At 40.3% G+C, this 18,171-nt stretch overlaps 1 protein-coding gene across 1 annotated transcript in view; it reads left to right on the top strand.

Moving 5' to 3' along the window:
- Positions 1-18,171, top strand: part of CNTNAP5 (contactin associated protein family member 5) — a 216,236-nt gene that overhangs the window by 66,046 nt on the left and 132,019 nt on the right. The window contains exons 5-8 of the mRNA XM_075028728.1: positions 396-539; positions 12,236-12,500; positions 15,147-15,296; positions 16,433-16,604. Coding sequence (XP_074884829.1) covers positions 396-539; positions 12,236-12,500; positions 15,147-15,296; positions 16,433-16,604 — 731 coding nt within the window. The remainder of the gene's footprint in view (positions 1-395; positions 540-12,235; positions 12,501-15,146; positions 15,297-16,432; positions 16,605-18,171) is intronic.

The following is an 18,171-nucleotide window of genomic DNA, read 5'->3' as shown; positions in this document are numbered from 1 at the left end:
TCAGCAGTTCCCGGCCGCTGTGGTCCGCTGCTGGGTGGCAGCCTCCAGGCCAGTGGGGGCTGTGGGCTGGAGGCCATTTGAATGTTACCTTGTGCGCTGGGTGTTCCTGGGTGGGGGGCTTGATGGTACTAGGTTGGTGAAGTGGTGTGTCAAGGCACTTAAAAGCTGTTTCCAAATTAGTGAGCTCTCTGCAGCAGCAGCGTTTCCCTGACAGCTGTAAAGCTCTGCAGCCTGTAATTGCTCTGTTGGGCAGCCAGGCCCTGCTCCATGCTCCAAGGTGATGCTGTTATTGTGACTTGGTTCTTAAATAATATCCCGGCTGGCTGCATGGAGGGGGACTCAGCCCTCTTGCTTTTGGGGTGATAACTAAATACTGTTCTTATTCTTTCCAAAAGCTCAGTTTTGGAGGGATTCCTGTCCCGGGCAAACCAGGAACCTTTCAGAGGAAAAATTTCCATGGATGCATTGAGAACCTTTATTACAACGGAGTCAATATAATTGACCTGGCAAAGAGACGCAAACCTCAGATCTATACTGTGGTAAGAAACAATAACGTATGCTTTCCTTCTTTACTTTCATGCTGTTGATGCTGCTGGCTGCACTGAATGAGTGGAGTTCAGATTTAGATAGCTATGGGCATAATTAGCTTGTTAAAATGAAATTGCTGAGGCTAACGCCAGCCAGCGTTGTCTGCTGTGGTGACGGTTATTGAAAGACACATGTGGAAATTAATACATTTCTCTGACTTCCCAGGTGTATTAGAATTTGTTTGGAGAAACTTTTCAATTCCTTTTCCAATATTAAAATGTGTCTTTTTGATGGTGTGATAGAATTCATAGAGACTTTTTTTTCCTGGTTAACTCAGATAAAATCTTATTTTCTGAACCATTCTTCATCACTGTTGTCACACACAGTAGTAGCAAAATTTTATTCTGCTATTTGATTTGGTATTATAGAGAGGAATAAATATTTCTTTTATTATTGGAAATGCTTTCCTTTTGTGCTGCCCCTTATATTCAGTGTATTGGGAGTTGAGAACCATTGGCCTGGTACTAGTGTCTAAATACGGGATGGTAGAGGTAAAGCAAAAAGAACTATGGCCTTATCCAGCCTACTAACATAACACGTAAATGTAACTTTACACCTAATAATGTCCAAAATTACAGATATATTTAAATATATCATGAGCAAAATAAAGAACATTTTATTTTGTGAGAACAGTACACACCCATGCAGCCTTGACAAACTGTAAATAATTTAGCTCTTTGTTCAACTTGTGCCTCACTGCTGCACCTTGCTTTGATATACGCCTTTTGGCTAATACTGTGTCTTTGGAGAATGTGGAGGTGAAACTGGTTCTGGGTCTCATGACATATTCTAGTTTGTATCAATTGTGTATAAACAGACTGAAGCTACAACAAAGCAAACCAGAAGACCACAAGAAGTCCTTCCTTTCCTCACTTTCCCTGCCTAGGGTGAGGCTGAATGTACAGGGAAATGGAAAATGGAAAGGGAATGGGTGAGAAGTCCTGAATTGTGTTGCTAGCAGTCAAAACTGCCTCCAGGATGATCCCCTAGCCTGGGACTGAGAGACTTTGCTTTAATAACCTCAAGTTTGATTGCTCTGACTCAGGACTCTAAGGCACAAATCTTACGAACTGTGTTAAATTGCTCTTCCCCTCAGCTTACTTTCGAAGGGGAGCAAAGAGCCCTGGTCTGCTGCTTAGGTCATTAAACAGCTGGTTGTTTTGCCAGCTGGGTAATGGGAAGGCCTTCCTAAAGGGGAAAAGAAAAACTTTGTAATCTGCTTTTTCTCTGAAGGGTATTGTCTGGGTATAACGTGGCCCCAAGCAATGAAACCCTGTTATCACAATACTTGATTCAGCCAATGCTAGATCGAAGGTCTAGGAATCTTGCTCCTTCCGTCAATTTAAGGTAGCAGGGATGTGCCCCCATCTTTCAATCTCCCTCACAGAAGTGATGATTTTAACGCAATAGTTTTCTAAAGCTGGCTGCTGTACTGCATTTTGCAAGATTTATGAGCTGCTATGTGCTGTGTCTGTGATGCTTGTGTATGCAAAGTGCATGGAAAGGTTGTCACACTCACAGTGCCTCATAATCTTAGATAACATCCTTCTATAGGAAACAGCCCCTCTAAATCTGTTTTCCAACATCTTTTCCATCACAGCTCTTTCCATCCTTTAGCAACTCTCAGGTAATTCCAGCTTTCACAGGCTGATCTCCCTCTCCCATCTTCCTGCTCTTCCCAACTCCTTAGCAATTTACTTACTCAAATTAAAATAACTTGTTCTTGCTAAATGCAGTCTTTTGCCTGCCAGACTTCCTCTACACTAAATGCTTTTACTCAAAGTTCATTGAGGTTTTCAAGCAACAATCCATATCCCCGGGGACCTGCAAGCTTCTCTGCTTTGCATCTCTGTAGTTGCTAAGGTTGTCAGGAGTGGAAATGCAATAAAAGGAAGAGCACAGAAGAATAACTAAATATAGCATGGACTTGGAATCGCTTCTTCCAACAATGTGTTGTGTACTTGTGTTCCCTCCCCACAAGCTGGAGATCACCAGAGATGGTTCTGCGTTGTTAGTCCCCAAAATACCTTTGTCTCCTAACAAAAGATTTTTGAGGACAAACTGGCTGGTTTGGGATTAGAAAGCCATTAATGCTCAGAGGCACTAGGTTTTGCCTCCAAAAGGGAGGAAGACTTCAGCACTCAGTCTCTGCTTCATTCTCTGTGCCTTTGTGAATGTTCACACAGTCAGTGAGCCAAACTTAAGGGTTTTCACACCCATCAGCTTTGGTTTTTTTATTGTTGACATCTTTCACACAAGTAGAAGAATGACACATCAGCTTTGGAGGCATAGATTTCCTCTTATGAAGTAGTTCCTCATCCATATAAATAATGGTCCCAAATCAGCTGCATTTAAAGTCCGAGGAAGAAACTACAGGTTGTCAATAACAGAATACCGTAGTATGTATCGTACTCTTGGGTGGTGGCTGTGATTATCATTCCGCCTGTTCTTTTCTGTAACTCATTTGCAGTTGTCAGACTTGCAGTAAATCCCCTTGAGAAGACATCTCAAGATAACGAGGCAGCCTGTCTCTTTGAACTGGAACTTGCCTTCACAATTCCATTTTTATATTGGCTGATACTTAACCTGTCTACATGGTAGCCCTATCTATTTGGACAGGCTACCTATCTTCTCTCTGGGGTTTCTTCTGTCCCTGATGGCATGTTGTGGCGGTTTTTGTTGTGGATTTTTTTTTTCTGCCCTAGGTCATTAAGTGTGGGAGAAATGATAGGGGATCTTTTCTTTGTTCTCTGAAGTGATCACTGGTTTTAATTGCAAGAGGTTACGAGAAGTCAAATTTCTGTAATTACCACTGTCATGGTCATAGGGCTGGACCCTTGGGAAACCTCAGAAAATGCTTTAAAGTAATAATCTAAAGATCTGCCCTATTTACTAGCTGTCTTCTCAGCATAAAAGTAGTGCAGACTGCCCATTATGAGAAATTGTACAGCAGTTACTCCTGCTTCTTGGGCAAGTAGTTAGGGACAGGAAAATATGTTAGTAGGAGCCACATTTACAAGAAGCAGAAGGGGAATTGTCCTTCACAGGAGGATATTTGACCTGTTGATACCTGGGATGGCGAAGGTCCTTGTTGAAAGACTTTGTGCTTGTTAAGAGTGTATGTAGATGCAGGAGGAGATGGGACAAGTAGTAGTAAGCGAAATCTATTAAGAATTACCAACTATCTGACTGAGGGAGTAGTTAAGAGGAGAGAAAACGAGCTATAGCATCCTGCAAATAGCTATAGTATCCTGGCCACCAGTGGTTACCTACTGCTAGATTCAGGTCACACCTTTAGAAACTTCTTTAATGTGACCTGTGGCCAGGGTCTTAAGTCGTCTTGTGTGTCACTGATTTGTGATGCCAAATTAAGAGGTCATGAAAAGATGCTGTGTTTGATCTTAATGCTCCATCCTATGTACTCACTGAAATTAAGGAAAACCCTATCCCCCTTTCCCTTCCATTACCATCAGCTAATAGGAACTGGAGTTTTATTTTTATTTAGCAGAGCAAACCCTGCAATGACTTGAGAGCAGTGCAGGATATTTGTAAGGCAGAAGTTGTCAGCCCTCAGATGTGCTTGAATTTCTACGTTGGCCTGCCATGTTGAATCTGGGAGTGACAATTCAGCACAGCAAGGGATGTGGTGACATGTAAATGCATCACTGTAGTGCCTCAGGGAAATAACCAATTGCCAGCATCAAAGAGCAAGGAAAGATACCTAGTGACAGTAGAATGTAAACTAATAATTCATTCCCTTTATAGAGAATCCAAACATGCTATTTTATCAAGCTGATTTGAGATACCTTCATCTTGAGAAGAATTTACTTGTCTACATGTCTCATACTACCAAAGTGCTATTGCAAGATTTGATATATCTGTGAATATCAGCCTGGTGATTTGTGAAGGCCCCTACTAGGGTTTGGAGAACCAGGAGTTAATTATTTTTTTTTATTAGTTTTTGCACAGCAATCAGACTATAGGAATCATAAATAAAAAATGTTGGAACTGTTTAGTGACAGTTTTCACAACTTGCTATAGGGCTACGTTGAATTTATTAAAAAAAAAAGTTTTATGCAATTATTTAATGAAAGTGTGAGGCACACACGTACATTAAAAAGAGAACTAAATTTGCTGTTCTTTAGATAAGGCAGGTGAACTCAGATTCCAGAAATATTTGGTTCCTGTAAGAATAGCTTTTTATGGTTTCTTTTATCTTCCTGTCTGCTCTCTGGGTCTTCAGATGAGTCTCCATCACATCCTACCTTCAGTGTGGAATAGTAAGAAAGTCTATATAAATAGCATCCACTTTAAGGTCGCATTTTATTGTCGCTGAATGGTATAACAGGATTGTTTTGGATGAAATTAAGTGTGTTGCCTCGATCAAGGTCTTGAAATAAAGTCCATTTAAATGACAGTTTTTCCATTGATTTCAGTTGGCTTTCTCTACATTTCTAAAGACTTTCAGTCTGTAAATATTTAATCCAGCACGTAGGTGCAATAATAAACTCTCCTTTTCTTGATATAAAAGTTTGTGTTAGGATTTTGATAGTTGTGATAACCACAAGTGAAGCAAGTCTTTTGGGGAGAAAGACCATATTTTTTTTATGAGACTAGTTGACATATGCAGGAAAAAAATGACGTGTATTAGAGCAAACGAGGCCTTTTTGAGAGTCATCAGCCTTCAGCATGTTACAGGATAGAAACAATTGTTCAGAGTTTAATTTATTACATTATCTGGGTAGTCAAACTGAGTGAATAGGGCAGTTACTACCTGCTGAGCAGAGGAGGATGTTTCAAGGCGGGAGGTGATAAGGCTGTTAGTCCCTGTAGGAGAGCAAGAGAGACGGCTAATTATTGTCATAGGAGTTAGCAGGGGATAAGGAAAATGGGGGAGAATGTAATTTGCTGTAAAGCCAAGGCTTAAATGTCTTTTTTTTTTTTTTTTTTTTAATGTCTTATTCCAGTTGCTAAGGCCTTGGGAACTGCTTGGTGCTTGGCTGCCCAGTATAACAGAAAGGGGCAAGCTGACCCTGTCACAGTCAAGAGCCTGGAGTATGTACAGTTCATATCAACCATTTAGGCTGGTGCTGTGCTATGGTACACAGATGACTGGAATTTAAAAGAGGAAAATCTAATAAAGAAAACTAATACATAAAAAAAAAAAAGCTGATAAGAATTGCTTTATATGCACCTTTCTCTTTTAAGGTAGATGTGGCTCTGTTTTCATAATAATAATAACAACAAAAAAATCTCCTTGCTGCTGTGTTTTGTTCCAGGTAATAAAACCTAATAAGCTGTAGATCAGTTTACCTTGAACTGGAACAAAAATTGGGCTTGGATTGTGCTAATTTGCCAGTTTGATCTAAGACATTTATCTTATTCACTTCTGGCAAGGTGAATTTGAAAGGCTGGCTTCGTTCCTGCTTGTTGTTCAAAGAAGGGTATATTGGGTCTGGCTGAGATGGAGTTAACTTTCCCCGTAGCAGCCCTCATAGTGCTGTGCTTCGTATTGGTAGCTGGAAAGGTGTTGGTCACACACCAGTGTTTCGGCTGCTGCTGAGCAGGGCTCGCACGGCATCAAGGCTGTCTCGCCAACATTTCCCCCTCACCAGTAGGCTGGGGGTGGGCAAGATCTTGGGCGGGCACGTAGCCAGGACAGCTGACCCAAACTGACCAAAGGATACTCCATACCATACGAGGTCTGCTCAGCAATAAAAGCTAAGAGAAAGGAGGAGGAGGGGCATTTGTTATTATGACGTTTGTCTTCCAGAGCAACTGCCATGCATACTGAAGCCGTACTTCCCGGGAAGTGGCTGGACATCACCTGCTGATGGGAAGTAGAGAATAAATCTTTGGTTTTGCTTTGTTTCCATGCATGGCCTTTTCTTTTGCTTTATTAAACTGCCTTTATCTTGACCCACAAGGTTTTTTTCCATCTTATTTTCTTTCCCCACCCTGTCCTGCTGTGGAGGGAGTGATAGAGCAGCTTGGTGGGCACCTGGCATCCTGCCAGGGTCAACCCACCACAGAGGGAAAATATTAAGTGGTCTATATTTTTTTTGTGTTTCCTCCTGTGCTCTCTCTTTTATTTCCTTTTCCTTTTTGTGTCTCTCTGAGGGAAACAATGTATGATTTTTCCAAATTAGCTCTATATTTGGCCCCATCTTTTGTCAGCAACTCTTAGCTATTGTACCATATAATGATGCAAGAGTATACAGTTACTATTGGCATGAAATGGTAAAATCCTTTATTCCACTTTTGGCCAGTGACTTAGTCAGCTTAGGATTCTGATATAAAGAACATCCAGAAATGTCTAGCCAAGCATCTCATCCCTGATTCTGTCATGGTCGTAACAATTCAGTTTTTTTCAAAGCTTTTTTGTTAAATGCTACTTTTTCAACATAGGAACATTATCTTAATGTAAACAACTTAATTCAATGTGATAAACAATTAGCATTTTATTGACGTACATGATACCTAGAGTGAGTGAAGATAGGGCAGCTCTCTATCACAGGGTGATTATCACAAGGATATGCTAATTTCAATGAAACTTGGATCAGGAAAGCTTTCAGATTTCCATCATGAAATTTTGCTCAGAGAGAGATAAACCGACCTCAGTATAGGAACTTCTTTTAAAGTGCAAGCCCTGCTCTTGGGATGAACTAGTTGCTCACTCAGTGGACTAGTCCTAACTCAAGTAACACCCTGCGTCTTGGTGCTCCCACATCCTGTTTGAAGACAGGTTGCACCAGTCTTTCAGAAGCCTGGAGCTGGTATTTCACTTTGATTTGCTTTTCATTCAGTGCTTAGCAGTGTCTTTATTTAAGAAGTACTTGAAATCTATGTGGGTCTCCTGACATCTGTTCTGCTTGAGATAATTTAAAAACAGGATTTGAAGGGACGTCCCCCATTCTTAAAATCCCGTTGCTCAGAGTTGAATGACAATCTTTCATCTTATACTTTTAAAACTGCATCAGAGGTCACCTTTTTCCTCTGTTACTCTCTTTGCAAATTTGTCTGCAACCTCAGTCTCTTCAGAGCTAGAAATAGTCCTCCAATTTCCAAGCTGAGATATTCTTGCCAGTTTACCCGCATTTGTATCTCAGCCAGGCCTGGGATTTTAGTCCCCTTACCTGTCATATGAAATCTTCCTTTCTAATGCTCTGCAGAAAACAAGATATCCTTTTTATTGGACAGTATCCATAGAGTGATTAATGAGGAAAGTAAGTTCCCATTTGATGCTCTAACGCACAGGTAGAGCTCAGAAATACTTATTTATTGTTCTTCTTGTTCAAACTGATCTTGGCCTGTATCCTTTGGTAGGCTAAATGTTGAGGATTTCAGCTCAGCTGTCAGTTTGAATAATTTTCCAAGTACATACTATTGATTTGTATTCTGTGAGAGTGAGGGGGATGTATAAGAAACTTGTCACCAATTGCCCTGACTGTGGTGGTGTAGTAGTCTTCTCTCTTCTTTCAACAATACGTAATACTACATGAAGAAAGGCCAGAAAAGACTGAAATGGTTCATTAAAGTTATAAAGGTTTTATTTAAGTCCTGCAGAAGTCACTGGAAAGACTCCAGTCACTGTTGGATGAGGCTCATGGCTCAGAGGATCTTCTATGTAATCCACTTTTATCCTCACCACTTAGTAACTGTGTTCTTCCATTCTCTTTTTAATAGGAAAGGCTCTGATTCTTCCTTAAAATGCTGTAATGTGCTGTCACCTTTTCATTCAACATCTTAACGTGAACAAGAATCACCTCTGCAACAGTACCCTGCCTGCAGAAATCTGGGGTTCTTGGACTCTTTTCTGGAGACAAGTGTCATGGCAGCCAGTGAACAAATTGCAAATATCTCCATTGCATTTCTAGGTTCAGAAGGTTTCTCTTGTAAGAACAATAAGAACTCTTTGGGAAAGATTTCACTGCTTATTACAGGAGTCCTTAATCAGTCTGGAGATGACAGACTCAATGGAATTCTCAAATGCCACAGGATAGCTGGAGTTTCCAGCAGCTGGGTAGAGCTGAGCATCTCCTTTATTTTCTCTAGGGATTAGACTCTTCTTATCCCATTTCCTAGCCAATGAGCTTTTACTTTTCGGTTAAACTGGGTTCAGTTATAAAATCAAGTGTCTGCCAGAAGTCTTGCATGTACCTTGGAGAGTTCCAGAACTGCTGCCAATTAAAGCAAAATGCTCCTCACCAGATGAAGGTTTCGGGGGAGCTGCTGCTTATTATTCTGCCTTATACCTGCTGGAATAATTTGTTTGAGATAACATTCAGGGCAAATTTATCAGGTTTTGTAAAGGGAACCTATCCCACTTCAGTGGACAAGTGTTTTTCAAAGTAACTGTTGTGTTTTTCTTTTTCAAATTTTCATGTTATTGTCTCTAGGAAGGTAGACAGTATTTGTCAGTGTAAGGACGTCAGCAGCTATTGTTGGTGTGTATTAACTACATCATTTGCTTTTGCTCTGGAATGCTGCTTTAAGAAGGTGTTTCCCTCCTAAACAAGTTAGTTGAACTGATTTAAGTCCCCATGGCATCAGTTGGTTTATTTAACATTTTTTCCCAAATGTCTTGGCTAGTTTTTAGTTCTGACTAAAATTAGTTGTGGGCCTTACATCATGGAGGTCTCAATTTGTGAATATGAGTAACAAAAGTACCTTGTTGAAAGAACCCCCCCAAAGGCAAACATGCCAGCTTTCTATCCCTCAAATGTACCTTTAATCCCATGTATACAGAATATTGCAGCACGGCCTTTATGTGTTCCCATCTGCTTGTTCTTTTGGCAGGTGGGATCACACCTGCTCTGCTTCAGTGTAGTCAATGGAGAGGCTACAGAACTTTAGGTCTCACCAGGTTAAGCATAGGAGGGGACACATAGATGCTGCCCATATGTCCCAGCATTGGCCATGGGTTCAGTAAGCACTCCTGTCCCAGTACAAGATTTATGTGCGTATCCCAGATGGCATGAATTACTAGCTAGTGTGAATGATTAGAGTGTTGCTGAGTTTTTCAAGGGGTCACAGCAATCCATGACTTTAGGAGTAGTTGCACGTGCTGAGAACCTCATATCAAAAGCAGGCAGAAATTTGACCTTATGTTTCAGCACATGCATATGCATGAGATACTTTGCTATGGTGCTGCTGCAAACAGCTGAAAGCATATTGACTACACAAGGTCTTTGCTGGCTTATTTTAAGGTCGTCTGAAAGTTTGTTGTGCATTGCAAACATGTTTTTTCGTCTTAGCATTCACCTTCTCTGGCACCATTAAGTCATCTAGGCATAGCTTGTTCTGCTGGTAGGTAAAATCTGCAAAGAGCTCTGAGACAAAAATCCTATCCGAATGTTGCAAATCCTCTCTTCTACAATCTTGCATTTTGTTACAGTCTCACACTGTCAGTGAAGCAAATTAGGTACTTGAGTGCAGACCCAGATAACGTTTGAACTTTCCTCCAAACTCCAGTGTTATGTATGTATAAGATCTGTAAATGTCTTACTACTTTGTGTAGAGTTACTTGAATCACTGTAAGTGTCTAAAATTCCAAAGAAAATTTGTCATTGGCATTTTAAATGTCTAAAGCTTTAAAAAGCTCCAGAGAAAGTTAACCATGTTTGTTTATATCACTGCAGTCGACTGTTTTCTGTAATTTGTCATGAATTCAATTGAAAATGGAGGTGGAAATATAACAACATAACAAAAAAGGCCTGTGGCATCTCTTATACAGGCAAAACCCAGGAGGTAGTAAATAGTTTTTGAAAGTTGAGAGCAAATTTCCATCATACTTCCCACCTGACTAATGTTCAGGTGAGTTTGGATAAGCTTTGGATTATATCTCAAAACTCAATTCTGACATGATATACCCATGGATACCTTTTGCCATTGCTAAATCTGGTATGTAGCATTCTGCACCTAACAGGGCAGGGAATATGTAGATAGCTTGATATAGATATAGATATATATATCTATCAAGGGTTCTTTCATCCAGTGATAACTTGGTCTCTTTCTGGCACTTTATTTATTTTCCATTTTAAAATAAAGACTAGAAAGACACTTGAAAGTAATAGGGAACAGTTCCATCAGCTGTCTGAGATTTCAGAGAGGAATTCCCCAAGCACTGTGCAACTTCCTACACATCCATCAAGTGTTGTTCATTATAATTATCCTGTTAGAGTGAGGTACTAGCTCTGATGAGAAGCAGTACCATGGAGAAAGCCTTTTATTCTGATGTTTTTATCAGATTCCAGTTGGTATTTTACAAAGCAGCCTACTTCAAAGCAAGCTGGCTGCAACAATCTCCTGGAGTGGCTTTGAAAGATGCGCCTCCTTAAATGCATTCTGGCTTTATATATTGATAAGTTTTTATTACATGGCTTGAATGACCTGCTTGGGTAATCTACAATGGCTGAACAAAATGGTGGAGTCATTTCTTCTACAAACTACAGTGATACATGCTGGTGCAGATTCTGCTGATTGCTTTGGGTATATGTGCTGCTCTTCTGGGCCAATAGCACCATTGATTTCAGGGCTGGATGACCAAGGTAATCAACTAAGTTTTGCGTTGAAATTATGTTGGATTTTACCGTACTTGCTGTGTATGTAATGTTTCAGTAATTCCTCAAAATGCCCCATGGAAACTGTGGGACCTAACACTGGCCAGGAAATCTCACTATTGTTTCATCCCACTCTAAGTACTATATTCAAGTGACTTTTTCTTTGAGTTTCCTTATGAATTTTGAAATAATTTCAGAATAATTATTTTTAATTATTTGTGTTATTAAGCGAACTTTTATTATTTGGAGTAGCACAGGGCTGTGCCATTGAGTAAAAGCAAACATATCCAGTACTGCTACTGCAAATTATATATTGAATATTTGAAATACAACCAGGAAATTTGCCTCATGTTTTGCCCTATGTAGTAGATTCAGATAGATGAGGGAGTTTTTACTTTTAAGGTTATGTAGCATTGGTGTAAATGGGCAAAAAAAGTACTGGCATTAATGGCTGCATTTTGGCTTATATGTAGAATAAATACAGTCTGTTTGGTAGGAGCCCTGTGCATTGGAGGATGCTTTGTTTTTCAGTTGCAGCTTGCCCTGTTGTCCTATCAGTGCAGAGTCAACATGGGACATTTATATCACACCCCGCAGCACATGAAAGTGCAAGCGGACCTGCTATTCCTTCAGTGTCAGCTCCTGAAGTCAGCATAGATCCAAATGAGTTTAATTTTCTTGACGTAAAGCTAAACATGAGCTTGAAACAGGAGGTGCTGGGAAACACAAAGCAGATGTGGCCACATGGAGATGGTCTGTCTGGGCTAGCAAATAAGCCCTCCTGCACTCACGCAGGGTCTTGCATGGGGACATTTGGATACATTTAGGTCCTTCTAAGAACTGAGGTTTTGATTTTTAATCCCACCCCTGTTTGGGGTGACAGTAAAATTTTGAAATCAGATGTGTTTTCCCAGAATGGACAGATACATTTCCTAATGAGTTGCGAAGGTTTGTGTTTGAATGATAATACCTATGTCAGACTTGAGGGCCATTAGAAATCCAATGAGTTAGTTCAACTATGGATGTTTTGGGATGACTGAAAAAAATTTGTCGTGTTGATTATGTTTGACTTTTGTTATTTGCAGGGGAACGTGACCTTTTCTTGCTCAGAACCACAAATTGTTCCTATCACCTTTGTCAGCACCAGTCGAAGCTACTTGCTACTACCCGGCACTCCTCAAATTGATGGTTTGTCAGTCAGCTTCCAGTTTCGAACATGGAATAAAGACGGCTTACTTCTGTTCACCGAATTGTCTGAAAATTCAGGACCCCTCCTGGTTTACCTCCATGGTGGGAGACTTACACTACTTATTCAGAAAGAGACGGAGAACCCAGTGGAAATCAGTGAAGGTACTTAATTTTTGTTTACTCTCACCTGTCTCCCTTTAAAGTACAAAGGTCCCACCCCACAGGATGAAAGGGTGGTGAAATAAGGAAGCACCCAATCTTCCTTTCTCATTTCAAATTTTATTTTTCTTTCCAGTGGTAGAACCACTCTGTGCAGCTTGAGGTAAATCTAAGCATGGAAAGTTGGCATCCTGAGATCTCCAGACTCAATCTACCTGACAATTAGCTCAGCCTCTGTGTTCTTAAACAGTCACGCTAAATTTTCTTCAGTCAGGTCAGATGAAGACCTTCCTGTTTCCCATCCTCAGATTGCGCTGAAGTCAGCTGAGCTACAGGTTATCTGCTGCAGCGTTCCCCAGCACAAGTTAAGGCAGCCTCAGAGCTGATTTTCTTCCTCTGACTGTAGCTTTACACTCTCCCTTTATGCTACGCTCAGAAGAGAGACTGACCATGGGCTTCCTCTCCTCACACTCTCTCACTGGCTTCCTTAGCCAGTTTGCAAGTTGTTTTGTGCAGTGCAGCTAGTGGGATGCAAGAGAGTAAAATGGGATTGTCTCTCTGACTTAAAATTCAGGGAAATTTGCTTGCAACCACTTACCAGAACAGCTGTGCATTGGCTCTCAGAGACAACAGGGAAACAATTTTAGGCTGTACTACAGAGGCAGGACCAGAGTGGCCCAGCCGCCATCCCAGCCTGACCTATATAAGCCATGCTGGCATCCCAAAGAGAAATGTTCTTAGCCCAGGGCCTCTGCACATCCCTTGCTGCTATGCAGCCATGCTGTGTGGGAGACTGAGAAATTAATTTTCTGTGTAGGTTGAATACCCAGTTTCCAAAGGTGGATGACTAATAGACTGATGGAACTCAGATGGTACTAAATAATAATAATAGTATTTTCTAAGAGAGCAGCTGTTTAAAAATATGTAATATTAAAATATTCCCAGTACAGAGTAAAAGAGGGCAGATGTGCCTATTAAAAGAACCAGAGGTAAAATCTGATAGAGTTGTCAAAACAGACCTGTTCCATATGTGTGTTTCCTTCCCCTTTATGACAGAAAATGTGACAGCCCTGCATCTATCCTTATTCATGTAGATTGCTGCAGCCTCAGCTTGCTGCAACTGAATGCTGAAAACTGAGTTTCCAACCTTTATTGCAGTCCTAATTAAATTGTTTACAAAGCTGAGACAATGCCAATATTTGGTTGGGAGTATTTGTTTTTATGTAGTTCTGAAATCATGAACCTGAGCCCAGACTTTGGTGCTATCCAAAATATTGCTAAACTGCCTACTTATACATGGAAAATATGCAGAAATTGCAAGGGCCGTGTTCTGCAGATGTCAGGTACTCACAATGGTACTCAAGAATGGACCTGGTTTTGCCCCAAATGGGACCTATTTTGTTTTGATATCTTTTCAAACCTCAACAACATATTTCACTCCAAAATGGACTTGTTCTAGTTGAAAAATCATCCATTTGTCGCTGGGAAGCCAGCCTCTTATTCTATGGAAATTGTGCGTGCATTAACAGCCATTACTGTGGAAATTGTCTCATTTTCAAATTTGTAATGAAATGGCTTTTCATGCACGTAACACCCACAATTTTTTTATTTTTTTTTTAAACTGTTCTCACACCTCTTTGTGTCACTAAGTGTTCGTTTGTTTCTTCTGAAAGCTACATTAACGAAAAATATTCCATTAGGGAGGGGAGTAAATACTAGCTGTCGGTGCCTGATCTCAGTGACTCCAGCCTGACAGTAGCGTATTTTGAACTGTAATTAGGTTACTTTTGATCTGCACCCCTGTGTGTGAGCTCAGAAGCTTGCCCACTGATTTTCATGGCTGTCAGAATAGAGAATGTGAAGTTTCTTTGTAGCTGTGTGGTGCTACTTCAAGATCCATGAGATGCAACACTGATTTTTCAGAATAAGGAACAGAGACGTTATTTCCCACTTCACAGAAGTGTCTAGAAGAGAAAGAGGCTACCCAGTACCATAATCTCTCGCGTACCTTCATAGGTTCCTGGTCAGAGCAACAATCCCAGCTCTCACAAGACCCATGTCAAAATCCAATATAGGTAGGCTTTGGTACATCCATCAATAAGACTGCATGCTAACAATGCTGAAGGGTTTTGAGAAACACAAATCCTACTGATACCTACTGGAGTTTGTTGGGTTTCATATTGAATCCTGAGACTGAGTATGACCATCTCACTGAATCTAATCCTCTGCAATATCAGGCATGTGTTTAGTACCAGAAGCTCAACAGGGATCTCCTCTGTGTGCTCCTGTGAGCTGTAAGCATTTCCCAGCCCACTCAAGATAGACATAAACACCCACAAAATGGTGACAACATGCTACTAGAAGGGTGCAGAGCCTGGCTAGCTTGATGAGAGCCTGCAGTACAGAAGCAGGTTAAGAATAAAATGTGAGATGACCTACGTAAATACTCTTAAAAGTTTTCTCTTTCTTGGGCCTTTTCTTCTATGCCAGTTTGTTTCCAGAGGTAATGAGTTCTTTTCAGCTGCCAGTTCTCCCTTTTTTGGGGTCAGCTGCATATCTGTGGTCACAAGTTGGAAGTAAAAGGAGCTTCGAAGAGGACATCTGTCTCCTGCACCTCTTTTTTCACTCTTCATGCTTGTTTTTTGTCAGGCACCAATCTCCACGACGGGCTTTGGCATTCTGTTGACATCAATGCCAGAAGGCATCGCATTACCTTGACACTGGATAACAATGCTGCCACTGCTAGCCATGCAACCACTGTCTCGAGGATCTACTCTGGGAGCAGCTACTATTTTGGAGGTAGGTTCTCTCAGACAGATGCAGAACAGGTTTTCATGATGCAGATCCTCAGGTGCTCACCATTGAGGTCTCCCCAGTTGTGCTCTGTTTGCAGCTAAAAGCAGATGTTGTAATAACTGATTTTAGACCCCCTACTGACCTGCAGTGCATACAGTACTGTGAGAAGATCAAAGGGGCTTGGTCAACCCTGACAAAAAGAGAACAAGCAGAACTGCTAACGCAGCTGTAAAAGTGGACTACTGGTAGTGGTAGCCAATGGGTACCTACCTCTAGCTGGCAAAACATACAAAAGCTGCATAACTGTATTAACCACAAGTGGTTTTTCTAGTTAAAAGGCCTGAGGACTATTAGTATTATTAATAGTCCTGTAGATATCGCTGTCCTGATCAGCCTCAGTGACTTTAGACTTCAGAGCTTAATTGACATACGGCTCAGATCTACAAAGGTATTTAGGTACTGTGCTCTCACGGAAATGAATGTAGGTTTAGCTCAATTTTGTAAATGGAAAGAACAGTCTTGAAAAATACTACCTTCTGCTTTTTGGAGTGCAAGCATTAATTTAGATAAAGGGAGTGTCATCAGCTGTCTTTTTATCCAATATATTTCTGTGTAGTGCTTACCATAGTGAGGCTCTGGTCTCAATAAAACCTCTGGATGCAGCACTAAGTGAGGATGCACAAGGAGGCTTTGGATCTCAGAGCTGGCCAAATACTGAGGAAGCTCAGATACAAATGGTTTTGTTGCTTGCTGTCCACAGGATTTCATCCTTTTACTCTGTGCCTTGACTCAGCAGCAGAATTTAACCCATAATGATTTTACAATTTGCACAGCTTTTTTTATAGAGACCAGTTGCTATCAACTGTGGAGTTTAAAGAAGATGGAAAAAAACCCACATTTTGATTTTGCTTGACACATGTGAAAACCTCATACTCTGATATTTTCAGTGGCTGCTCCCTCTTTTTGTTATCTTTTTTTTTTTTTTTTCTTACTGAAGGATTTGTGACACAGAATGTTGCGTAGCACAAGGAATGAAAACACTTGGAATAATGAGCCTCCAAGTTCTTGCATCAGGAAATCCCAGCAGAAATAGATGAACATTCCAATATTCTTCTCTGCCTCTTCTCTTTTTCCCACAGGGTGCCCTGACAATTTCACTGATTCCCAGTGTTTAAATCCCATTACTGCTTTTCAAGGCTGTATGAGGCTCATCTTTATTGATAACCAGCCCAAGGACCTCATTTTGGTTCAGCAAGGCTCCCTGGGGAATTTTAGTGATTTACACATTGATCTGTGTGGCATCAAAGACAGGTAATTATTGTTTCCTCTTCTTGTATTTGTTCTTTTTTTTTTTTATCCTAGTGGTTTATAAATACAGGTTGCATTAAGTGAAAATTCTAATCTGCCAACATTATGGATATTAGGCATAATAGAGCTACTAATAGAAAATATTACAGCAAAGATAGGAGGACTGGAGGGGAAATGGTTTCAATTACATGAGGCTGTCTTCACATTGACTTGTAGGAAATAGAGTATGCAAATTCAATCAAACTACAGATTGGTGAAAGGATTAAATTTTATGCATAAACAACATTTGATTGCTTTGAAGTTTTAGAGGGAAATGAAAGAGAAGGAAAAATTATTTGATTCATCAGAACATGTCATCCCCTTAATATATTAGCTGTTTTTGCTTAAGTAGATCATTTACAATTTTTCTTGTTAGCCATTACAGCACGTTTATCATGAAGATATGGTACACCTCATGCAACATACTGCCCATTCAGTAGGACAATATAATGATGAAATGTCTGTATCTGCCAAAGACACATTTCAGTTTAAATGCTGATCTGAATCCTTCCTAAGCTGCAACCTGACAGGAAACCCAGATTTTCTCATAAAGAGTAGAGAGGAAATAAGCAACCAAATTTTTTTTTGAAGTATTTCATAATTTCTCCTTTGCTTCCTATGGATTTTTAGTGTCTAAATATTTCTGAATTATTTCTGTAAATGTGTACTTTGAGGTTGGTATGTGGAATAATAGGCTTTGATTTATGTTTTTTTAAAATCTAGCAAAGTTCTGAAAAATGGAAACGGAACTGCTGGAAATTTCATGTGCTTCAGATAGTTCAGGGAGTAGTAAGGATATTTTGGAAATCCATCAGGAGCTTAAGCATTTAACGTAATTTTTTCAGACATGTTACTTAGGCGGACCTGAAGGCTGATCTCCATTATTGCTTACTGTAGGAGGGATCAGCCTGCTGGAGCTGCAATCTTTTGAAAAGTGGGCAAAACCTCTGTTATGCGAGACCTTTGTGCTCATCTTTCTACATTCATTAACCTGTACAGAGAAAATACTGACCAAACTTGTTTCCATGTTTAATGATGACTGACTGAATTCAGGGGGATATGAATTTTACACTTGGTGTGCCTGAAATCGTAGATGGAATTGATAAGATGCAGCTGATTTGACAAAAGGAAGTAAAATGTAAAATTTCCTGAGAATTAAGAGAAAGAAAGAGTTTTGCTGTTTTCTTGGAAAAACAGATTCTTTAAGATCGAGTGGACCATTCAAAGGTAACTTGTATATTTGTATATTGAAACAGAAGAGAACTCTTCTGTTACGATGCAGAGGTGCTGTGGGACGTCTCCAGTGCCTTCATTGTCACCAAGTCCAGGCTACAATGTAAATCTGTGGTACTACGGCAAGTGTCTTCCTCATCTTCAGTATCCTAAGGATGACAAGCATCAGTCTGTGATCATACCGTACAATTATTTAGGGCAAGGATCCAAACATAGTAAGAATGGTGGTGCTTTACATAGTCATTGCCTTGAATATACCACACATGTAAACAAAAGTTATACGTGATCTAGTGAAGAT

Source organism: Buteo buteo, chromosome 5 (genome assembly GCF_964188355.1).
Source record: "Buteo buteo chromosome 5, bButBut1.hap1.1, whole genome shotgun sequence".
Classification (NCBI taxonomy): Eukaryota; Metazoa; Chordata; class Aves; order Accipitriformes; family Accipitridae; genus Buteo; species Buteo buteo.
This window is presented reverse-complemented; position numbering and strand designations above follow the sequence as displayed.